This window comes from Moschus berezovskii, chromosome 4 (assembly GCF_049115385.1).
Source record: "Moschus berezovskii isolate FMDL1 chromosome 4, NW_MosBer_1.0, whole genome shotgun sequence".
NCBI classification, from domain to species: Eukaryota; Metazoa; Chordata; class Mammalia; order Artiodactyla; family Moschidae; genus Moschus; species Moschus berezovskii.
Genome location: NC_142463.1, coordinates 105627475 through 105649116, shown reverse-complemented (window position 1 = coordinate 105649116; position 21642 = coordinate 105627475). Strand labels below are relative to the sequence as shown.

The 21642-nt window shown below is 40.3% G+C and overlaps 1 protein-coding gene across 2 annotated transcripts in view; it reads left to right on the top strand.

Annotated features, from left to right (window-relative positions):
- Positions 1-20816, top strand: part of THEM4 (thioesterase superfamily member 4) — a 62259-nt gene extending 41443 nt beyond the window's left edge. Inside the window, exons 5-6 of one of the 2 annotated variants that reach the window (XM_055404023.2) lie at positions 4528-4652; positions 8748-20816. In XM_055404023.2, the coding sequence (XP_055259998.2) occupies positions 4528-4652; positions 8748-8788 (166 nt within the window). In that variant the 3' untranslated portion in view covers positions 8789-20816. The remainder of the gene's footprint in view (positions 1-4527; positions 4653-8747) is intronic. The other variant, XM_055404024.2, reaches the window with a different exon arrangement.
- Positions 20817-21642: the final 826 nt, after the last annotated feature.

Below are 21642 nucleotides of genomic sequence, written 5' to 3'. Positions count from 1 at the left end.
ATAGTGGAGACTACTTCATAATAATGAGATTCAATTAAGTAGTGGATAGTAACAATTCTAATCCAGTATGTATATAATAAAATAACTTTAAAGTTAGTAGATTCATAGGAATAAATTAATCTATTTTCATAGTGGGAGACTGCAGCAAGCTGTTCTCAATTATTAATCAAACAGACAAAAAAAATAGAAAAAAATTTAAACACCTCAAGATAACAAGTATGATTTATTGGACATATGTTGAACCCTATATTCAGTAATTAGAGAAAAATGTACTTTCTGCTTAAGCATTCTTGGAAATTTACAAAAACCAATCAGGATTAGTCCATAGATCAAATCTCAATATATTGTAAAGAATCAAGATATTATAGGCCAAGTTCTCTGTACATTAAACTAGAAGTCAAAAATACGGACTTTTTTTTTAATGTAGTAAATTAGTTGGGATAGCACTAGGTACAATTATAACCCTTAACATTTTACCTGATTAAATCAATAGACTTTTTGTTTGCATTGTCTTATGTGTGAAAGTTAGTAAAGGATCCACCCCGGAAATGATTCAAAGACCTGGATCCTTCCTAGGTGTGGCTTCTCTATCCTCTTAGGGCCTCAGTGACTTCTTTATTCAATTATTCAGGTTTTCTAACCCTTTTTTTTATTTTTTGTCAACTTCAATAACTTTTTTTTTTTGCAACTTTTTCCATTTCATCTGAGTTTTCAAATTTATTAACATGAAGTTATTAATAGTGTTCTCAATTTTTCTTACCTCAGTTAAGTACTTAGTTATGTCCTTTTTGGTCCCAATTCAGTCAGTTGAGTTCAGTCACTCAGTCATGTCTGACTCTGTGACCCCATGTACTGGAGCATGCCAGGCCTCCCTGTCCATCACCAACTCCCAGAGCTTACTCAGACTTATGTCCATCAAGTTAGTGAGGTGATGCCATCCAACCATCTCATCCTCTGTTGTCCCCTTCTCCTTCTGCCTTCAATCTTTCCCAGCATCAGGATCTTTTCCCATGAACTGGCTCTTCCCATCAGGTGGCCAAAGTATTGGACCTTCAGTTTCAGCATCAGTCCTTCCAATGAATATTCAGGACTGATTTCTTTTAGGATGTATTGGTTGGATCTCCTTGCAGTCCGAGGGATTCTCAAGAGTCTTCTCCAACACAACAGTTCAAAAGCATCAATTCTTCAGCACTGAGCTTTCATCCATATATGACTCCTGGAAAAACTAGATGGACCTTTGTTGGCAAAGTAATGTCTCTGCTTTTTAATATGCTATCTAGGTTGGTCATATCTTTTGTTCCAAGGAGCAACCGTCTTTTAATTTCATGGCTGTAGTCACCGTCTGTAGTGATTTTGGAACCCAAAAAAATAAAGTCTGTCACTGTTTCCATTGTTTCCCCAGTCTATTTTCCATGAAGTGATGGGACCAGATGTCTTGATCTTAGTTTTCTGAATGTTGAGTTTTGAGGCAACTTTTTCACTCTCCTCTTTCACTTTCATCAAGAGGCTTTTGAGTTCCTCTTCAATTTCTGCCATAAGGGTGGTGTCATCTGCATATCTGAGGTTATTGATATTTCTCCCAGCAATCTTGATTCCAGCTTGTGCTTCTTCCAGCCCAGCGTTCCTCATGATGTGCTCTGCATAGAAGTTAAATAAGCAGAGTGATAATATACAGCCTTGATGTACTCCTTTTCCAATTTGGAACCAGTCTGTTGTTCCATGTTCAGTTCTAACTATTGCTTCTTGACCTGCATACAGATTTCTCAGGAGGCATCAGGTGGTCTGGCATTCCCATCTCTTTAAGAATTTTCCACAATTTGTTGTGATCCACACAGTCAAAGGCTTTGGCATAGTCAATAAAGCAGAAGTAGATGTTTTTCTGCTTTATTTATTTATGCTTTCTCTGTTTGTCAGATTCACCATTTAACTTTTTAAGCCTCTCTGTTGTATATGTATGTTTTCTCTTTTATTTTTAAAATTTGCTTGTATCTCTATTATCTTTCTTTTTGCTTCTAACACACATCTAAGTGAGTTGCCTAATAAAACTGGATAAATAAAATTATATGAAGCCTGTTTTTTATGCCAATCAAGCTTATCTGTGCCTAAATATTAGTTGCACTAAGAAAATTATATTCTATAAACAGTTATATTATTTTGTATTTCTCCTTTATCTTACTTTCTCTTATTAAACAAGGAACTTTTCATTCTAAGGGACAGACCTCTTAATTCACAATAGCACAAGGAAAAAAGGAACGTATTGGCTTGCATGGTGGAGAAGACAGGTATGTCTGTATGTCTGGGTGCTGGCATTCAGTGATGCCATTAGGAATCTGGGCCTGTGCCTCAGCCACACTTTCCTTTAGACCTTCTCCATCCTTGGGTAGCGTTTCCCAATTTAGTGCCACAGCTAACAGGCAGGCTTGTATCTTGCAAGCCTAGCAACTCAAGCAGAAAAAGAACCCAGCCCCAAGGGCTCCAGCACAAGTTCCAGGACTGAGAGTCTCAGCTCATGCTCATATGCACAACCAGTCACTGTTGGGGGTCAGGGGGTGTGAAGGATAAGAGTCAGCTGTCAACCCTAGTCAACATACATGAGTTAAAAATGGGGCTGATTCCCCAAAGAAAAGGGAGTATTGGTGTGTGGATGAGTGGTGAGAGGTAGAACAGATGGATAAATGAAAGGAGCGATGTTAGTAGGAAAGGGAGATGCTGAGCAGGCAAGAACACCTAACGTCTCCTGAAAGTGAAAGTGAAGTCGCTCAGTCGTGTCCGACTCTTTGCGACCCCATGGACAGTAGCCTACCAGGCTCCTCCATCCGTGGGATTCTCCAGGCAAGAGTACTGGAGTAGATTGCCCTTTTCTTCTCCAGGAGATCTTCCCAACCCAGGGATCGAACCCGGGTCTCCCGCATTGCAGGCAGACACTTTACCATCTGAGCCACCAGGGAGTCTTAGTAAATACTGGATTGGCAAAGCTCAGTTTTTTCATCAAGAAGTTCAGGAAAAGCTAATGGAAGCAAAAACTGGACAGAAGGGTAATCAGAGTGTTCATTTCCTTTCCACATGGAGTAGTTCCTTCATCTACATGATGGTACTACAGGAACATAAAACACATCTCCCTGCTCTCCTTTGTGTTTCTCCCAACTAAAATTTTACCTTGAACGTTTTTCACTACAGCACTTTCTCTAAGATTCCCAGAGCTGACTATAGACACATATAGCCATATAGCCAGTAGACACATATAGCTATATAAATTTAAATATATATTAATTGAAAATAAAAGACACTTACTCCTTGGAAGGAAAGTTATGAGCAACCTAGAGAGCATATTAAAAAGCAGAGACATTACTTTGTCAACAAAGGTCCGTCTATTCAAAGCTATGGTTTTTCCAGTAGTCATGTATGGATGTGAGAGTTGGACTATAAAGAAAGCTGAGTGCTGAAGAATTGATGCTTTTGAACTGTGCTGTTGGAGACGACTCTTGAGAGTCCCTTGTTCTGCAAGGAGATCCAACCAGTCCATCCTAAAGGAAATCAGTCCTGAATATTCATTGAAAGGACTGATGCTGAAGCTGAAATTCCAATACATTGACTACCTGATGCGAAGAGCTGACTCATTTGAAAAGACCCTGATGCCCGGAAAGATTGAGGGCAGGAGAAGAAGGGGACGACAGAGGATGAGATGGTTGGATGGCATCACCAACTCAATGGACGTGGGTTTGGGTGAACTCCAGGAGTTGGTGATGGACAGGGAGGCCTGGCGTGCTGCGGTTCATGGGGTAGCAAAGAGTCAGACACGACTGAGCAACTGAACTGAACTGAATTGAAACTAAACTAGTTTAAAGATTTAGCTTCTCATTCACAATAGCCATATTTTGAATGCTGAGTAGCCATCTCTGGCAACCATGTTCGACAGCTCAGTTGTGGCTCATCATTTCTGTCATCACTTACAGTTCTGTTGGACAGATCTGACTTAACACATTAAGCTAATACCAGCAGTTTGTTATTCAGTGTCTTTCTAGTGACAGTTACTCTAAAGTGGATTGGGTGAGAAATTTTGATTATGTCAAAGAAAACGAGAGAAACTAACTAGGACCATTCCAGGTCCTATTTTCATTTCTTTAAAGGATTTCAGCTCCCTTCAGATGGGACAGTCCCTGCCATCACAGAGCCGGAATCCCTGGTGATCTCTTTGAACGTAACCCACAACAGCAGGCTGAGACTGGATGCCCAGGAGCCACCTGAGCACAGTTGTGCTTGGGAGCAAGGGAGTGTGAGTGACTGGTGATGTCAGCCCCACTTTAGGAGTAATTTATCTAAGACAGTCAGTACCTACTGATACCCAAGTGTCATAAATTTCCACCCCTGTCATGCACTTGATCATCTCTTCAGTTCAGTTCAGTTCAGTTCAGTCGCTCAGTCGTGTCTGACTCTCTGCGACCCCATGAATCACAGCACGCCAGGCCTCCCTGTCCATCACCAACTCCCTCTGATAAAAACTGATTTTTTTCCTTTTTTGTTCTGCAGACCTGTCCCCATTTGTTCTGTTGTTGTGATAAATAGCCAACTTGATAAACTTGAGGGGAGGAAGTTGTTTCTTTCCTGTAATGTTCGAAGTGTTGATGAGAAGACTCTATACTCAGAGGCAACAGGTAAGAAGCTCCCACTTTCTATTTTAAGTTTGGTTTCAGCTGTTTGGGGTATTTTTGTTTGGGGAGGGGTGGGGTTGGTTTGGTTTGGTTTGGTTTTTTAACCCATGCATACCCAGAAATTCTTAATTCCCTGTCATGCAGAGAACAAGCTTATTCATTGTTTGCCAGTATCTCTCAAAATTATAGTCATGTGCCTTTTGACCCATTTTCAGGATTTTATTCCAAAGGTGTACTAATGTGTGCAACATTACAACGTGTGTACGGTTGCTCTGTTGTTGTTTAGTCACTTAGTCTTATCTGACTCAATTGGGACCCCATGGACCCCCTGCCAGACTCCTCTGTCCTTGGGATTCTCCAGGGAAGAATACTGGAATAGGTTGCCGTTTCCTTCTCCAGGAGATCTTCCCAACCCAGGGATTAAACTCACATCTTCTGCTTGGCAGGCAGATCCTTCACCACTGAGCCACCTGGGAAGCCCCTAAGGTTGTTCTGCTGCTGCTGCTGTGTTGCTTCAGTCGTGTCCGACTCTGTGCGACCCCATAGACGGCAGCCCACCAGGCTCCTCTGTCCCTGGGATTCTCCAGGCAAGAACACTGGAGTGGGTTGCCATTTCCTTCTCCAATGCATCAAAGTGAAAAGTCAAAGTGAAGTCGCTCAGTCGTGTCCAACTCTTAGCGATCCCGTGGACTGCAGCCTACCAGGCTCCCCCATCCCTGGGATTCTCCAGGCAAGAACACTGGAGTGGGTTGCCAGTTCCTTCTCCAATGCATGAAAGTGAAAAGTGAAAGTGAAGTCACTGTAGAGTTCTGGTATTTATGCTACTCATGCAGTGTTACTTGACTAGCCAAAGATTGGCCAAACATAGATATCTATCAATAGGAGACTAAGTAAAGAGACTACAGTTCATCCATATACTATATGTGCCATAAAAATTATTGTGGAAAAAAATGGCAACCAACTCCAGCATTCTTGCCTGGGAAATCCCATGGACAGAGAAACCTTGCAGGCTACAGTCCATGGGGTCACAAAGAGTCGGACATAGCTGGGCAATTAAACAACAAATAAGAATAAGGGAACTCTTTTGGTATGATATGGAGCTATATGTCATTACTATATACTGAACGAAAAATACAAGATACAGGACAGTGACTGTATTTATGCTATCATTATTGCAGAAAAAATAGAGATATTCTTCCCACACTCTTCCCTTTTTCTTCTTCCTTCCATTTCACCCCTTCCTTTCTTCTTAGATATTTCTAAAGCTATTAGGGAGAGTGGGGGTGGGGCATGGTAGGCTCAGGGGTGAGGGCAGGGCCATGGGGAGGGATGGCTACAACAGCCATCGCTGTCTAGGAACCTGAGTGGAGTAAAGGATGCCGGCACAGGGCAGTGGCCCTGCACAGGATGTCAGAGTCCAAGTAGGAGAAGGAAAGAGTTCACATGGGGAGCAGCGTGGGTGTTGGAGCCCACAGAGAAAGGGTGGCAACTGCACAGGCTGGGAACCAGGTTTCTCACATCAGAGGAGTTCCAGATATGGAAAAAGTGCAAATGAGAATGAACCCTATGGTCCTGGATTGGAGTTGGAGATATTGGACCTGGATATTTTCTGTCTTTTGCTCTTGCAAATACTGTTGTAATCAGTAACTTTGTATATTGTCAGTTCTCACAGGGCCTTTGCAAGTGATGGGTCCTGGAAGCCTCATCTTCAATAGCTTCAGACTTAGAAAAGTTAATTTAGATATCCAGTACTTTTTGTTTGTTTTTTTCTTTTTATTTTAATGGAGCTCGGATTCACATGTTTGGGTTAGTCAGAATCCTTGATGTAGGATATATATAGTCATTATTAGTATTTACATGAAAGGTAATCTTTTACTTACTCATTCACTAATGTGTTTGTTTTTTCTAATTTAATAACAAACATCTTGAAATTTTCAATCAAACAAGAACCAGAATCTTAATAATATTATCAGTTCAGTTCAGTTCAGTCGCTCAGTCGTGTCCGACTCTCCGCGACCCCATGAATCACAGCACGCCAGGCCTCCCTGTCCATCACCAACTCCCGGAGTACACTCAAACTCATGTCCACAGAGTCGGTGATGCCATCCAGCCATCTCATTCTCCGTCGTCCCCTTCTCCTCCCGCCCCCAACCTTTCCCAGCATCAGAGTCTTTTCCAGTGAGTCAACTCGTCTCATGAGGTGGCCAAAGTATTGGAGTTTCAGCTTTAGCATCAGTCCCTCCAATGAACATCCAGGATTGATCTCCTTTAGAATGGACTGGTTGGATCTCCTTGCAGTATAAGGGACTCTCAAGAGTCTTCTCCAACACCACAGTTCAAAAGCATCGATTCTTCGGCGATCAGCTTTCTTCACAGTCCAACTCTCACATCCATACATGACCACGGGAAAAACCATTGCCTTGACTAGACGGACCTTGGTCGGCAAAGTAATGTCTCTGCTTTTTAATGTACTATCAAGGTTGGTCATAACTTTCCTTCCAAGGAGCAAGCGTCTTTTAATTTCATGGCTGCAATCAGCATCTGCAGTGATTTTGGAGCCCAAAAAAACAAAGTCTGACACTGTTTCCACTGTTTTTCCATCTATTTCCCATGAAGTGATGGGACCAGATGCCATGATCTTTGTTTTCTGAATGTTGAGCTTCAAGCCAACCTTTTATTATATCCCTACCTAATTACTTTTTCCCATCTCATCCTTCTATTTTTCCTTCAGAAGTAACTGTGATCTCGAATTTTGTGGTTTTCATTCCTTTATATCTTATATTTTTAAGTTTTATTAAGAATATATGTGTGCCTAAGTAATATATTGTTTAGGTGTTTGTTTTTTAACTTTATAGAAAAGAGATTGTACTGTATGTGCTTTTCTGGGATTTGATTTTTTTCCCCACTCAGCTTCATATAAGTGAAGTTCACACGTTGGTTCTGTCTTGTTCATTTACTACAGTTTAATATTCCATTGTGTGACTATACCACAATGAATTTATCTCCTCCTCTAATGGTGGAAGTCTGACTATTATGAACGGAGCTACTATGAACATTCTTATTCATGTCTTCTGCTGGTATATATGGGCAAGAGCTTGGCGTATACTTAAGAGTGAAATTTCTGGGTTGTAGGTTGTAAGAGTGTTCAGCCTTACAGGGGAATGCCAGGTTATTTTCTTCAGCTGTAACAAATTACATTCCCATCAGCAATAGATGAGATTCTCTTGATCCCTATCTTTTCCAGGAATTGATAAAATCAAACTTCCTGATTTTTACCAATCAAATGGTTGTAAAATGGTATATCAGTGTGATCTTAAGTTGCATTTTCCTGTTATATTTATTAATCATATTTGTCTCCCATTCTGCAAAATTCCTATTTGTTCAGCCTCTTTTATTGTTTTTTTCTCACTTTTTAAATTGGTTTATAGGAATTCTTTATCTATATTTTTATTAAACTAATCTTTTTGTTGACTATATAAGCTGCACATATCTCCTAGAATATGTAAGTTGCCTTTTATTTGCTATGTTATCTTTTTATGAGAAGTTTTTGATATAAATGTAGTCACATTTATTAAATTTTTTCCTTTACAGTTAATGCTTTTGTGTCTTGTTTAAGAAATTCATTTTTCCCTTAAGTGTCAGCTTTTGCAGGAATGATGGATAAAAGAAGCAGGAGGAAGATCATGAATAATTTGAATCCACAGTTAATTTAAACAGCATTCCAGGCTGTGGTTTGTGCTTCCTGTCTCACTAAACCTTTCAGTCTCATAAAGGTACCAGATGGCTCAGTTGTAATTTTACTTCCTTTCACCTTCTTGACTATCTCTAATGGAAATGGTAAAGAACCATGAAATGACCAAGAGGTAGAAGACTTGGTTACCCAGGAGATGCTAATACAGTATTGTAACAGTCAAAAGTTGATTCTTAATTTAGCTGAAAAATGAGAGTACGCAGATATCCTGAGAGTACCAATATGAATCAAAGTGCTTTTCTTTGTGTGTGTGTGTGTATGTATATATATATACATATTTCTACTTAGAGAATTTTCATCAGGTTAAAGTCAGTTGACTTATAATCATCTCCTTCTATTTTGTTTAGGTTTATTTATAAAGCTGGATCCTGAAAAAAGTTTAACATAAAAGAGCTTCTGGTGAATTCCATACCAGTCTGCGTAAGGCTGCCCCTCCTCCAGAAGAACCAGTTGTCTCCAGTCCTACTCTTGTCAACCATTGTTGAATCCCCATCAGGCAAGACCTGCTAACACAGACCTTCCTAAATAAGTCTTTTGAATTCAATTTCAGGAGCTCCAGTTCCACCTTCCAAACTTTTTAACACAGAGACACTCCCTGTGAGAGTATCAGCAATTCTGTCTCCTTAGGGTGAGTGTCTGATTCTCCTAAAATCTGAATGGGCTCCTTAAGGTTGCTCAGGTGTGATGTCTGATCCATTGCAGACTAGAGGAAAAATTTATACTGAAACTTTTACCATAAACTTGGAAATGCCAGAAAACTGAAGAAAGTAATGAATATGTGGGTACATGACTATGTGTGTGTGTGTGTGTGTGTGTGTGTGTATGCATTATAAACTACAAAACTAGCTTTGTTGTAACTAAACAAATCTTCTAGGCTACAGTAGGAAACAACCAGTTTCTATAGAATCAGACCCTTCACCTCTGTTGTCTTGGAGTCTAGGGATTAAACTACTGTACCATTTTAATATAGACTGTGTTATTGTCTCTTACCAGTAGCATGGTTTATCGTCACTGGAACGAGCCTGTATTCATTTCCTAAGTGTCTTAATCCATTTGGACTTCTATAACAAAATACCACAGGCCAGGTAGCTTGTAAAAAACAGAAATTTATTGCTCACAGTTAAAATGAGTTAAAATGGAAAGTCCCAAGATCAGGATGCCAGTGTGTTCACCTTCTGATGTGGGCCCACTTACTAGTTCATAACTGGTACCTTCTCACTGTGTCCTTACATGGTGAAAGGAGCTAGAGATCTCTCTGGATCTTTTTTATAAGGACACTAATCACATTCTTGAAGACTTCACCTTAAGCACTTCCCAAAAGTCCTGCCTACTGATACCATCATATTGGGCATTAGGACTTCAGCATATGAATTGGGCCAGCCCAGGGTGGGGCGACCCAAACATTCAGACTATAGCATTAGGGCTGCCATCATGAAGTACCACACACTAGGTGGCTTAGAACAACAGGAACTCATTGTCTCATGGGTCTGAAGACTAAATCCAAAATCAAGGTATCAGCAAGGCTGTTCGCCCTCTGAAGGTCTAGGGAAGAGACTATTCCATGCTCTCTCCTAGCTTCTGGTTGCCTCATGCATCCTTTGGCTTGTAGATGCATCACCCCACCTTCAAATGGCATTCTCATGTGTGTCTTTGTATCATTTTCCCTCTGTCCATGTTTCCCCTTTTTATAAGGATACCAGTCATATTGGTAGGGTCCACCTTAACAACCTAGTTTTAACTTGATTACCTCTATAAAGACCATATTTCCAAATAAGGTCACATTATAAAGTACTGGGAGGGTTAGGACTGCACCATACCTTTTTAGGGGCAGGGGACACAATTCAAACCATAACAGAACTTTCAGTTCAGTTCAGTCGCTCAGTCGTGTCCGACTCTCCACGACCCCCAAGGAGAAACTAATGTTCTAGAAAACATATTCTGCTTCCAGTTGATTGAGCTGAATCTATTGCAGGCAATGGATTCTTTGGGCTTCAGTTTCTTGCTTGCTTTCTCCTTATTGAAAGTTTAGGCTGAACTGAGATCACCATTTTCGAAGGTCAAACTGGTTCAGTATTGACAATTTCCTATGGCTCAACCTAATAACTAAGAAATATCTTTGGGGGGGCTTCCCCAGTGGCTTCCCTGGTGGCTCAGTCATGAAGAATCTGCCTGCCAATGCAGGAGATATGGGTTTGATCCCACATTCCTCAGAGAGTTAAGGCCATGTGCCACAACCATTGAACCTGTGCTCTAGAGCCCAGGAGCTACAATTATTGAGTCAACACACTGCAACTACTGAAGCCCACATGCTGTAGAGCCCATGTTCCACCACAAGAGAAGCCAGCACATTGAAATGAAGAGTAGCTCCTGCTCACCACAACTAGAAAAGTTCTCACACCAATGAAGACCCAGCAAAACCAAAAGTAATAAATAAATACAATTTTTGAAAAAAGAAATATCCTTGTGGTACTCTAGCCAGTCATCCTTCCACAGGCACAAGATCAGCTGGACTCCTCTACTTCCTGGGCCAACTAATCCTGGGATGGCCAAGTCTCCTGTCCTAGAAGCTCTGTCTCTAGGGCCTACCTGCAGTTCCCAAACTCCAAGAAAAACCCCAGCAGATGACTCACTGCAGAGACGAGGCTGGTAGTTTTGTCTCCCTGGAAACGCAGAGAGAGCTTGCAAAAGTGTCAGGGAGGTGCCTGAGCTTGCCTCTCTGCAGTTTACATGTCTGGCAACAACCACCCTTTCTTCCCAGTCTTCCTTCCATCTAATCCTAGGACTACAGAGACAGTGGGCTTTTATGACAGCTCTCACAGCTTGCTTTCAAGGACACTAGGCATGTTAAAAATGTGAAGCTGAAGGAATAAGCCAGCACTGCCATCTACTTTCACTTAATTAGTACAATTTAGACAATGAAAAGGACATCTTTTTTGGGTGTTAGTTCTAAAAGGTCTTGTAGGTCTTCATAGAACAGATTAACTTCGGCTTATTCAGCATTACTGGTTGGGGCATAGGCCTGGATTACTGTAATATTGAATGGTTTGCCTTGGAAACGAACAGAAATCATTCTGTCATTTTTAAGATTGCATCCAAGTACTGAATTTCGGACTCTTTTGTTTACCATGATGGCTACTCCATTTCTTCTAAGGGATTCCTGCCCACAGTAGTAGATATAATGGTCATCCGAGTTAAATTCACCCATTCCAGTCCATTCTAATTCACTGATTCCTAGAATGTCTATGTTCACTCTTGCCATCTCCTGTTTGACCACTTCCAATTTGCCTTGATTCATGGACCTAACATTCCAGGTTCCTATGCAATATTGCTCTTTACAGCACCGGACCTTGCTTCTATCACTGGTCACATCACAACTGGGTATTGGTTTTGCTTTTGCTCCATCCCTTTATTCCTTCTAGAGTTCTCCACTGAGCTCCAGTAGCATACTGGGCACCTACCGACCTGGGGAATTCCTCATTCAGTATCCTATCATTTTGCCCTTTGTTACTGTTCATGGGGTTCTCAAGGCAAGTATACTGAAGTGGTTTGCCATTCCCTTCTCCAGTGGACCACGTTCGGCTGAATGCAGAGTTCCAAAGAATAGTAAGGAGAGATAAGAAAGACTTCCTCAGTGATCAATGCAAAGAAATAGAGGAAAACAACAGAATAGGAAAAACAAGAGACCTCTTCAAGAAAATTAGAGATATCAAGGGAACATTTCATGCAAAGATGGGCTCGATAAAGGACAGAAATGGTATGGACCTAACAGAAGCAGAAGATATTAAGAAGAGGTGGCAGGAATACACAGAAGAACTGTACAAAACAGATCTTCACGACCAAGATAGTCACAATAATGTGATCACTGACCTAGAGCCAAACATCTTGGAATGTGAAGTCAAGTGGGCCTTAGAAAGCATCACTACTAACAAAGCTAGTGGAGGTGATGGAATTCCAGTTGAGCTATTTCAAGTCTTGAAAGATGATGCTGTGAAAGTGCTGCACTCAATATGCCAGCAGATTTGGAAAACTCAGCAGTGGCCACAGGAAAGGAAGAGGTCAGTCTTCATTCCAATCCCAAAGAAAGGCAATGCCAAAGAATGCTCAAACTACCGCACAATTGCACTCCTCTCACACGCTAGTAAAGTCATGCTCAAAATTCTTCAAGCCAGGCTTCAGCAGTATGTAAACCGTGAACTCCCAGATGTTCAAGCAGGTTTTAGAAAAGGCAGAGGCACCAGAGATCAAATTGCCAACATCCGCTGGATCATGGAGAAAGCAAGAGAGTTTCAGAAAAACACCTATTTCTGCTTCATTGACTATGCCAAAGCCTTTGACTGTGTCGATCACAATAAACTGTGGAACATTCTGAAAGAGATGGGAATACCAGACCACCTGACCTGCCTCTTGAGAAACCTGTATGCAGGTCAGGAAGCAACAGTTAGAACTGGACATGGAACAACAGACTGGTTCCAAATACGAAAAGGTGTACGTCAAGGTTGTATATTGTCACCTTGCTTATTTAACTTATATGCAGAGTACATCATGAGGAACGCCGGGCTGGAAGAAGCACAAGCTGGAATCAAGATTGCTGAGAGAAATATCAATAACCTCAGATTTGCAGATGACACTACCCTTATGGCAGAAAGTGAAGAGGAACTCAAAAGCCTCTTGATGAAAGTGAAAGAGGAGAGTGAAAAGGTTGGCTTGAAGCTCAACATTCAGAAAACAAAGATCATGGCATCTGGTCCCATCACTTCATGGGAAATAGAAGGAAAAACAGTGGAAACAGTGTCAGACTTTATTTTTTGGGCTCCAAAATCACTGCAGATGCTGATTGCAGCCATGAAGTTAAAAGACGCTTGCTCCTTGGAAGGAAAGTTATGACCAGCCTTGACAGTATATTAAAAAGCAGAGACATTACTTTGCCAACCAAGGTCCGTCTAGTCAAGGCAATGGTTTTTCCCGTGGTCATGTATGGATGTGAGAGTTGGACTGTGAAGAAAGCTGATCACCGAAGAATTGATGCTTTTGAACTGTGGTGTTGGAGAAGACTCTTGAGAGTCCCTTGGACTGCAAGGAGATCCAACCAGTCCATTCTAAAGGAGATCAATCCTGGGTGTTCATTGGAGGGACTGATGCTAAAGCTGAAACTGCAATACTTTGGCCACCTCATGCGACGAGTTGACTCACTGGAAAAGACTCTGATGCTGGGAAAGGTTGGGGGTGGGAGGAGAAGGGGACGACAGAGAATGAGATGGCTGGATGGCATCACCGACTCTGTGGACATGAGTTTGAGTGAACTCCGGGAGTTGGTGATGGACAGGGAGGCCTGGCTTGCTGTGATTCATGGGGTCACAGAGAGTCGGACACGACTGAGCGACTGAACTGAACTGAACTGAACTGAGACAATGAAAGTACTTAATCATTTGGTCAGACTTACAAAACTGTAGGCTTCCCAGGTGGTGCTAGTGGTAAAGAACCCGCCTGCCAATGCAGAAAACATAAAGAGATGAGAGTTGGATCCCTGGGTCAGGAAGACCCCCTGGAAGAGGGCATGGCATTCCACTCCAGTGTTCTTGCCTGGAGAATCCTGTGGACAGAGGAGCCTGGCAGGCTACAGTACATAGGGTCGCTAGAGTCAGACAACTGAAACAACTTAGCATGCACACACAAAACTGCTACAACACTCCAGACCTTCATCCAGGGGAAAAGAAGCTGACAGGAAGAATGCCAGATGACTGGTTTCTCTCCTTTCTATCAAATATGCTCATACCTCCTTTTCCTGCCATTGTGCAGTTTTAGTTCTGACACTGCTTTGTCTATGTCCAAGGTACATGGCAGCATATGAGTGAGAATAAACCAAATAACTAAGGGAAAAGCTCAGTAGCTGTTAACACAGGGTTTCCCCCATAGCCAGTAAGGGCAAAATGGGTTCCCAGCAACAGACTGTTTCTAGCCTTGACCAAACTCTGGCATTCTTGCCCTTATCAGATTTTTACTTTGATAAATACATAAGATTGACAAAAGGTGGCTAAACAGGAAGAAGGAAGGAGGTAAGAGCACAATTATTGCAACCTTCACTCTTTTACTAGCTTGCTGTGTAACCCATGCAGTTGTTCCTCACTGCCCATTTCCCCTCTAACTGGATGGAAAATAACATTTTGAATGAAGATTAGGAATAGAGGCTGGTCAGTGTTAAAATATCCTTGAACTATCAGCGCAAACATAACAAGGCAGTGAGTTTTTGCTCTTAACCCCATGCTTCTAAAAAGAAGCACAATAAGAAGATAGTCATATACAGAAATACATTATTGGAGAAATAAAAAATAATGGAAAATAAAGGTAATTTTTTTCCTCTAATTGGAAACTAGATGGAAACAAAGGGAAGTCAAGAAAAACTTACTCTTTATTAATCAGCTTCCTGTCTCCTGTGTTGCCCACCCCATTACCTTCTCAGGACCCTGACACTCCCTCTACCCTAGGGAGCTGTAAAGTCAAACTGGTGTTCTACTAATAACCAGCCATCATGGAGCCCTAGCTAAACATATTTTTCAGTGGCAACTATAATGGTAGGAACAGGGTAATCTTTTTTAAATTTATATCACTGAAAATAAACCATGGACTTTTCTTCTCAGGACGGGTTCAAATTTCTTCTGATTGTATTCTTGGTCTTGCACTACTGTGGTCAACACAGAATTTCAGAATTGGCTCATTCTTCTTAAGTGTAGATTTAAAATTAAGTGGACTGCAGGCAAAGGTGCCACAAGAAAAAAGAAATAAAAACACCAAAAGATTAATATCCTTTTTGAATATGGTTACAAACATTCTCAACAAGACAGGAGTAAACTGAATTTCAACAGCACATTTAAAAGATTATATACATCACAACCATGGGGGTTTATCCCAGAAACACAACGATAGTTCAGTGTAAGAAAAATCAGTCAGTGTAGTGCACCACATTAATAGAACAAAGGCATAAAACTACACGATCATCTCAACAGATGCAGAAAAGCTATTTGAGAAAATTCAATATCTTTTTATGACAAATATTCCAAAAAACAGGAATAGAAAATAATTTCATTAACATAGTAAAGGGTACCTATGAAAAATCCACAGCTAGTATCATACTCAATAGTGAAAGACTGAAAGCTTTCCCCTAACCTCAGAAACAAACAAAAACGGATTCATACTTTTACTACTGCTATTCTACATAAAACCAAAGTCCTAGACAGTAATTGAACAAGAAAAATAAAAAGCATCCAAATTGGAAAGGAAGAAGTAAAGCTATTTTTAGATGACGTGGGTTTATATGTAGACAATGTCAAAGAATCTTCCAAAAAACAAGCTACAGCTAATAAATGAATTCAGCAAAGTTAGAGCATACGAGACTTCATATAAATTTTAAACTTTTGTGCATCAAAGGACATTATCAAGAAAGTGGAAAGGCAACCTATAGAATGGGAAGAAATATTTACAAATTATGTGTCTGATAAGGGTTTAGAATCCAGAATATATAAAGAATTCTTAAAACTCAACCCCAAAGGCCCACAATTTAAAAATGAGCAAAGCACTTGAATAAACATTTCTCCAAAGAAGGAATACAAATTGCCAACAAACACAAGAAAGATGTCCAACATCATTGGTCATTAGGGAGTTTCATATCAAACCCGCACTTCATACTCACTAAGATGACTATAATTTTTTAATGGGAAATGTCTCAACCAGAATGTGAAGAAATGGGAACCGTCCTACATTGTTGGTCAGAATATAAAAGGGTGCTGCTATTATGGAAAAGTTTGGTGGTTCCTCAAAATGTTAAGCACAGAATGACCCAGCAATTCTACTCTTAGATGTATGTTCAAGAAAAATAGAAACATGTCCACACAAACTTATACACAAAAGTTTATAGCCACATTATTCATAATAGCCAAAAGGTGAAAAAAAAAAAAAACCACAAATGAAAAATAACAAATGTTGGCAAGGACATGGAGAAATTCTAACCCTCATACAATGCTAGTGGGAAAATAAAACAATGCAGCCACTATGGAAAACAGTTTGGCAGATCATCAAAAAGCTGCACGTAAAAATTACCATATGACACAGCATTTCCAAAGGAATTGAAAAGAGACACTCTACAGCCATCAGAGAAAAAAAAGAAAAGGAATCCTGATTGGAAAAGAAGTAAAACTCTCACTTTTTGCAGAAGACATGATTCCTTACACAGAACCTCTAAAGATGCCACCAGAAAATTATTAGTGATAATCAATGAATTAAAGTCTCAGGACATAAAATTAATACACAGAAATCCCTTGTATTTTTATACACTAACAATGAAAAATCGGAAAGAGAAATAAAGGGAAAAATGCCATTCACCATTGCAACAAAAAAAATAAAATATTTAGAATAAACTTACCTAAAGAGACAAAAGTTCAGTTCAATCGCTCAGTCGTGTCTGACTCTTTCTGACCCCATGGACTGCAGCATGCCAGGCCTCCCTGTCCATCACCAACTCCCGGAGTTTACCCAAACTCATGTCCATTGAGTCAGTGATGCCATCCAACCATCTCATGCTCTGTCGGCCCCTTCTCCTCCCACCTTCAATCTTTCCCAGCATCACGGTCTTTTCCAGTTAGTCAGCTCTTCACATCAGGTGGCCATAGTATTGGACGTTCAGCTTCAGCATCAGTCCTTCCAATGAATATTCAGGACTGATTTCCGTTAGGATGGACTGGTTGGATCTCCTTGCAGTCGAAGGGACTTTCAAAAGTCTTATCAAATACCACAGTTCAAAATCATCAATTCTTTGGTGCTCAGCTTTCTTTATTCAACTCTCACATCCATATATGACCACTGGAAAAACCATAGCTTTGACTAGACAGATCTTTGTTGGCAAAATAATGGCTCTGCTTTTTAATATGCTGTCTAGGTTTATCATAGCTTTTCTTCCAAGGAGCAAGTGTCTTTAAATTTCATGGCTGCAGTCACCATCTGCAGTGATTTTGGAGCTCAAGAAAATAAAGTCTGGCACGGTTTCCATTGTTTCCCCATCTATTTGCCATGAAGTGGTGAGACCAGATGGCATGATCTTAGTTTTTTGAATGTTGAGTTTTAAGCCGGCTTTTTCACTCTCCTCATTAACTTCTTCATTAATGAACACTGTGATTCATGGGGTCGCAAAGAGTCGGACACGACTGAGCGACTGAACTGAACTGAACTGAACTGAATGGTTCTGGAACTGCTTAGTCAATTGGTTGTCCATTTTGTGCAAAATGTAGCAGTAGAAAAAAAGAAGTTGTGATACATATACACAATGGAATATTACTCAACTATAAAAACAAATGCATTTGAATCGGTTTTAGTGAGGTGGATGAACCTAAAGCCTATTATACAAAGTGACGTAAGTCAGAAAGAGAAAAATAAATATCATATATTAATGCATATATATATATGTATATGGAATCTAGAAAGACTGTACTGATAAATCCATCTACAGGGCAGCAGTGGAGATGCAGACATAGAGAACAGACTTTTGGACACAGTGGGAGAGAGAAGGTGGGATGATTTGAGAGAGTATCATTGAAACATATACATTACCATATGTAAAGTAGATAGCCAGTGGGAAATTGCAGAATGACACTGGGAATCCAAAGCCTGTGACAACCTGGAGGAGTGGGATGGGGAGGGAGGTGGGATGGAGGTTCAAGAGGGAGGGGACATACATTTACCTATGGCTGATTCATATTGCTGTATGGCAGAAACCATCACAATATTGTAATTATCCTCCAATTTAAAACAAAAGACTGCAAAAAAATAAAATTTAATTTAAAAAAAGACTAACAGGACTTATTGTTCATTGCAATATTTTTAAATTTTATTAATATTATTATTATTTTCAGCTGAATCAGGTCTGAGCTGCAGTGTGCAGGCTTCTCTCTAGTTGTGGCCTGTGGGCTCACTACTTGTGGCACATGGGCTTAGTTGCCCCGCAGCATGTGGGATCTTAGTTCCCTGACCAGGGATCCAACCCAAATCCCCCACACTGGAAGGCAGATTCTTAACCACTGGACCTCCAGGGAAGTCCCCCACTGCAGTATTTTTCAAATTGCCAAAAGGAAGAAAACCAAGTGCCCATCAGCAGATAAACAGGTAAACAAAATCCATAAAACATAATATTATTCAGGTATAAAAAGAAAGAAATTCTGACACAAGCTACAACATGAATGAACCTTGAAAACATGCTAAGAAAATATGCCAGACACAAGAGGACAGATATTATATGATTCCACTCATATGCGTTATCTAGAGTAGGCAAATTCATAGAGACAGAAAACAGATTAGAGGTTAAAAGGGGGCTGGGGAGAGTGAGAAATAGGGAGTTATTGTTCAATAGGTACTGAATTTCTATTTGGGATGATCAAAACATTTTGGAAATAGTGGTGATAGTTACACAATATTGTGGATGTAATTAATGTCATGAGTTGTACACTTGAAAGTGATTAAAATGGCTAGTTTATGTTATATATATATTATATATATACCACAACTTTTAAAATTTAATATAACATATAGAAAGCATTGAATTATACAGTTTACTGTGTGAATTTTGTGTTAAATAAATGTTATGTCAATAAAGCTGTTAAAAAATAAAGGTAATACTAACAATGCAAGCACATGTTCCCCCCCACTATCCCAAAGTATAGCATTCTTGTGAAACTTTTCATAAGCTGAAATAAGGTAAAGGGAAGAAACAGTTTCCTAAGGACACATCTTGCTGGCAAGTTGAGACAAAGCACAGATGCTCACAGACAGGATTCAAAGCTGTGGTGACTTGATGCTAAGACACTGAAGATGCTGAAATTCCCTGGGAAGGAGTTGATGGTGCCACTCAGGGTGTCTCAGGGTACCTGCTGCCTCTAAAAAGCTCACTGCAAAACAAATGCTGAATGCTATTTTTGCTTTTCAACTTTTTCCATAAAGGCAAAACTCCTCTTCAGATTTCTTTCAGTTACGGAAAACAGGTACTAATACAGGTCTTTTGTAAAATCAAAGTTGAGTAAAGCAAATTTTTCAAAAACAAACAAAACAGCAGAGCCATCACTCATATTACCAGGAGTCCTTTGTCAGTCACATTACAAGAGTGAAATGATGACTGATGTATTTGGTTTCGTTGATCTCGCTTAAAATACTATTACAATAAGCTGTTTCTAGTAAAAGCAAAAATATGATTTGTATTGATACCAAATAAATTATTTTAATTGTTTAAAAATTAAGTGGGCTGGAAAATGTATCAATTTTGTGTTTGTGCTGTGTTTATTTTGCAAATCTTCTTTAACTTATTGCTCAGAGAAAATCAAAATTGCCCAAGCAAGAGACTTTGAAGTTTTCATTTTCTTCTACTCCTTCTCAGCCAGGTTCTTCCTAGGCTACACTCATTCTCAATAGCAGAACATTTTCAAACTCATTCAACTTATCTTTGACCCTCAAAAACCTTTCAGTACAATGATCTGAATCTTACCAAATTGCCTAATAATCTGACAAAGTGATAAGAAAGCAGAAAGTTTTCCCACTCATGTCTTAATCTCAAAATCTCAATAAAACTACCTAACCTTTTCCCCTGAAGCAAAAGTATTATGAAATAGATACAAACTGGTCTTTTTTTTTTTTCCTGTAATACGTTTATGCAACACTATTTAGTCAATTCTGTTATGTAAACAGGGCAGAGGTCAGCAAGTTTTATCCAGGTTTTTTTTATCCAAAAGAACCAGAGGGTAAATATTTTAGGCTCCTTGGTCATACAATCTGTCACAGCTACTCAGTTGTGACATTGTAGCTCCAAAATGGTTACAGATAATAAAAGTAGCCTCCTGCATCCATATGGGATACTTTCAGAGACCCCCAACAGATGCCTGAAACCTCAGATAGTGCTGAACCCTATATATACTACGTTTCTTCCTCTATATATATACCTGTGATAAAGTTGGGGCTTCCCTGGTAGATCAGCTGGTAAAGAATGCACCTGCAACACAGGAAACCCCAGTTCGATTCCTGGGTTGGGAAGATTGCCTGCATAGGCTACCCATTCCAGTATTCTTGCCTGGAGAATTTCATGGACAGAGGAGCCTGGCAGGCTACTGTCCACCAGGTCACAAAGAGTTGGACATGACTGAGCGACCTTCATTCACTTCATTATGATAAAGTTTAACTTATAAATTAGGCACAGTAAGAGAACAATAACCTCAGATATGCAGATGACACCACCCTAAAAACCTCTTGATGAAAGTGAAAGAGGAACTAAAAAACCTCTTGATGAAAGTGAAAGGGGAGAGTGAAAAAGATGGCTTGAAGCTCAACATTCAGAAAACGAAGATCATGGCATCTGTTCCCATCACTTCATGGGAAATAGATGGAGAAACAATGGAAACAGTGGCTGACTTTATTTTTTGGGACTCCAAAATCACTGCAGATGGTGATTGCAGCCATGAAATTAAAAGATGCTTGCTCCTTGGAAGGAAAGTTATGACCAACCTAGACAGCATATTAAAAAGCAGAGACATTACTTTGCCAACAAAGGTCCATCTTGTCAAGGCTATGGTTTTTCCCGTGGTCATGTATGGATGTGAGAGTTGGACTGTGAAGAAAGCTGAGTGCCGAAGAATTGATGCTTTTGAACTGTGGTGTTGGAGAAGACTCTTGAGAGTCCCTTGGACTGCAAGGAGATCCAATCAGTCCATTCTAAAGATCAGTCCTGGGTGTTCATTGGAAGGACTGATGCTAAAGCTGAAGCTCCAATACTTTGGCCACCTCATGCAAAGAGTTGACTCACTGGAAAAGACTCTGATGCTGGGAGGGATTGGGGACAGGAGGAGAAGGGGACGACAGAGAATGAGATGGCTGGATGGCATCACCGACTCAGTGGACATGAGTTTGGGAAAACTCGGGAGTTGGTGATGGACAGAGAGGCCTGGCGTGCTGCGATTCATGGGGTCGCAAAGAGCCGGACACAACTGAGCAACTGAACTGAACTGAACTGAACAATAATAACAGGAAAATAGAACAAGTGTAACAATACACTGCAACAGTTATGTGAATGTGATAGCTCTCCCTCACAACAGCTTATTGTACAAACTGAATGCCTTTTCCATCTTAACTAAGCATGTCCCTTGCACTCTGGCCATGACTTTCACAGTCTGAGGTGCAACAGCAAACTAGCACAAATTTATTTTTCCTTCTTCACAACTTCAT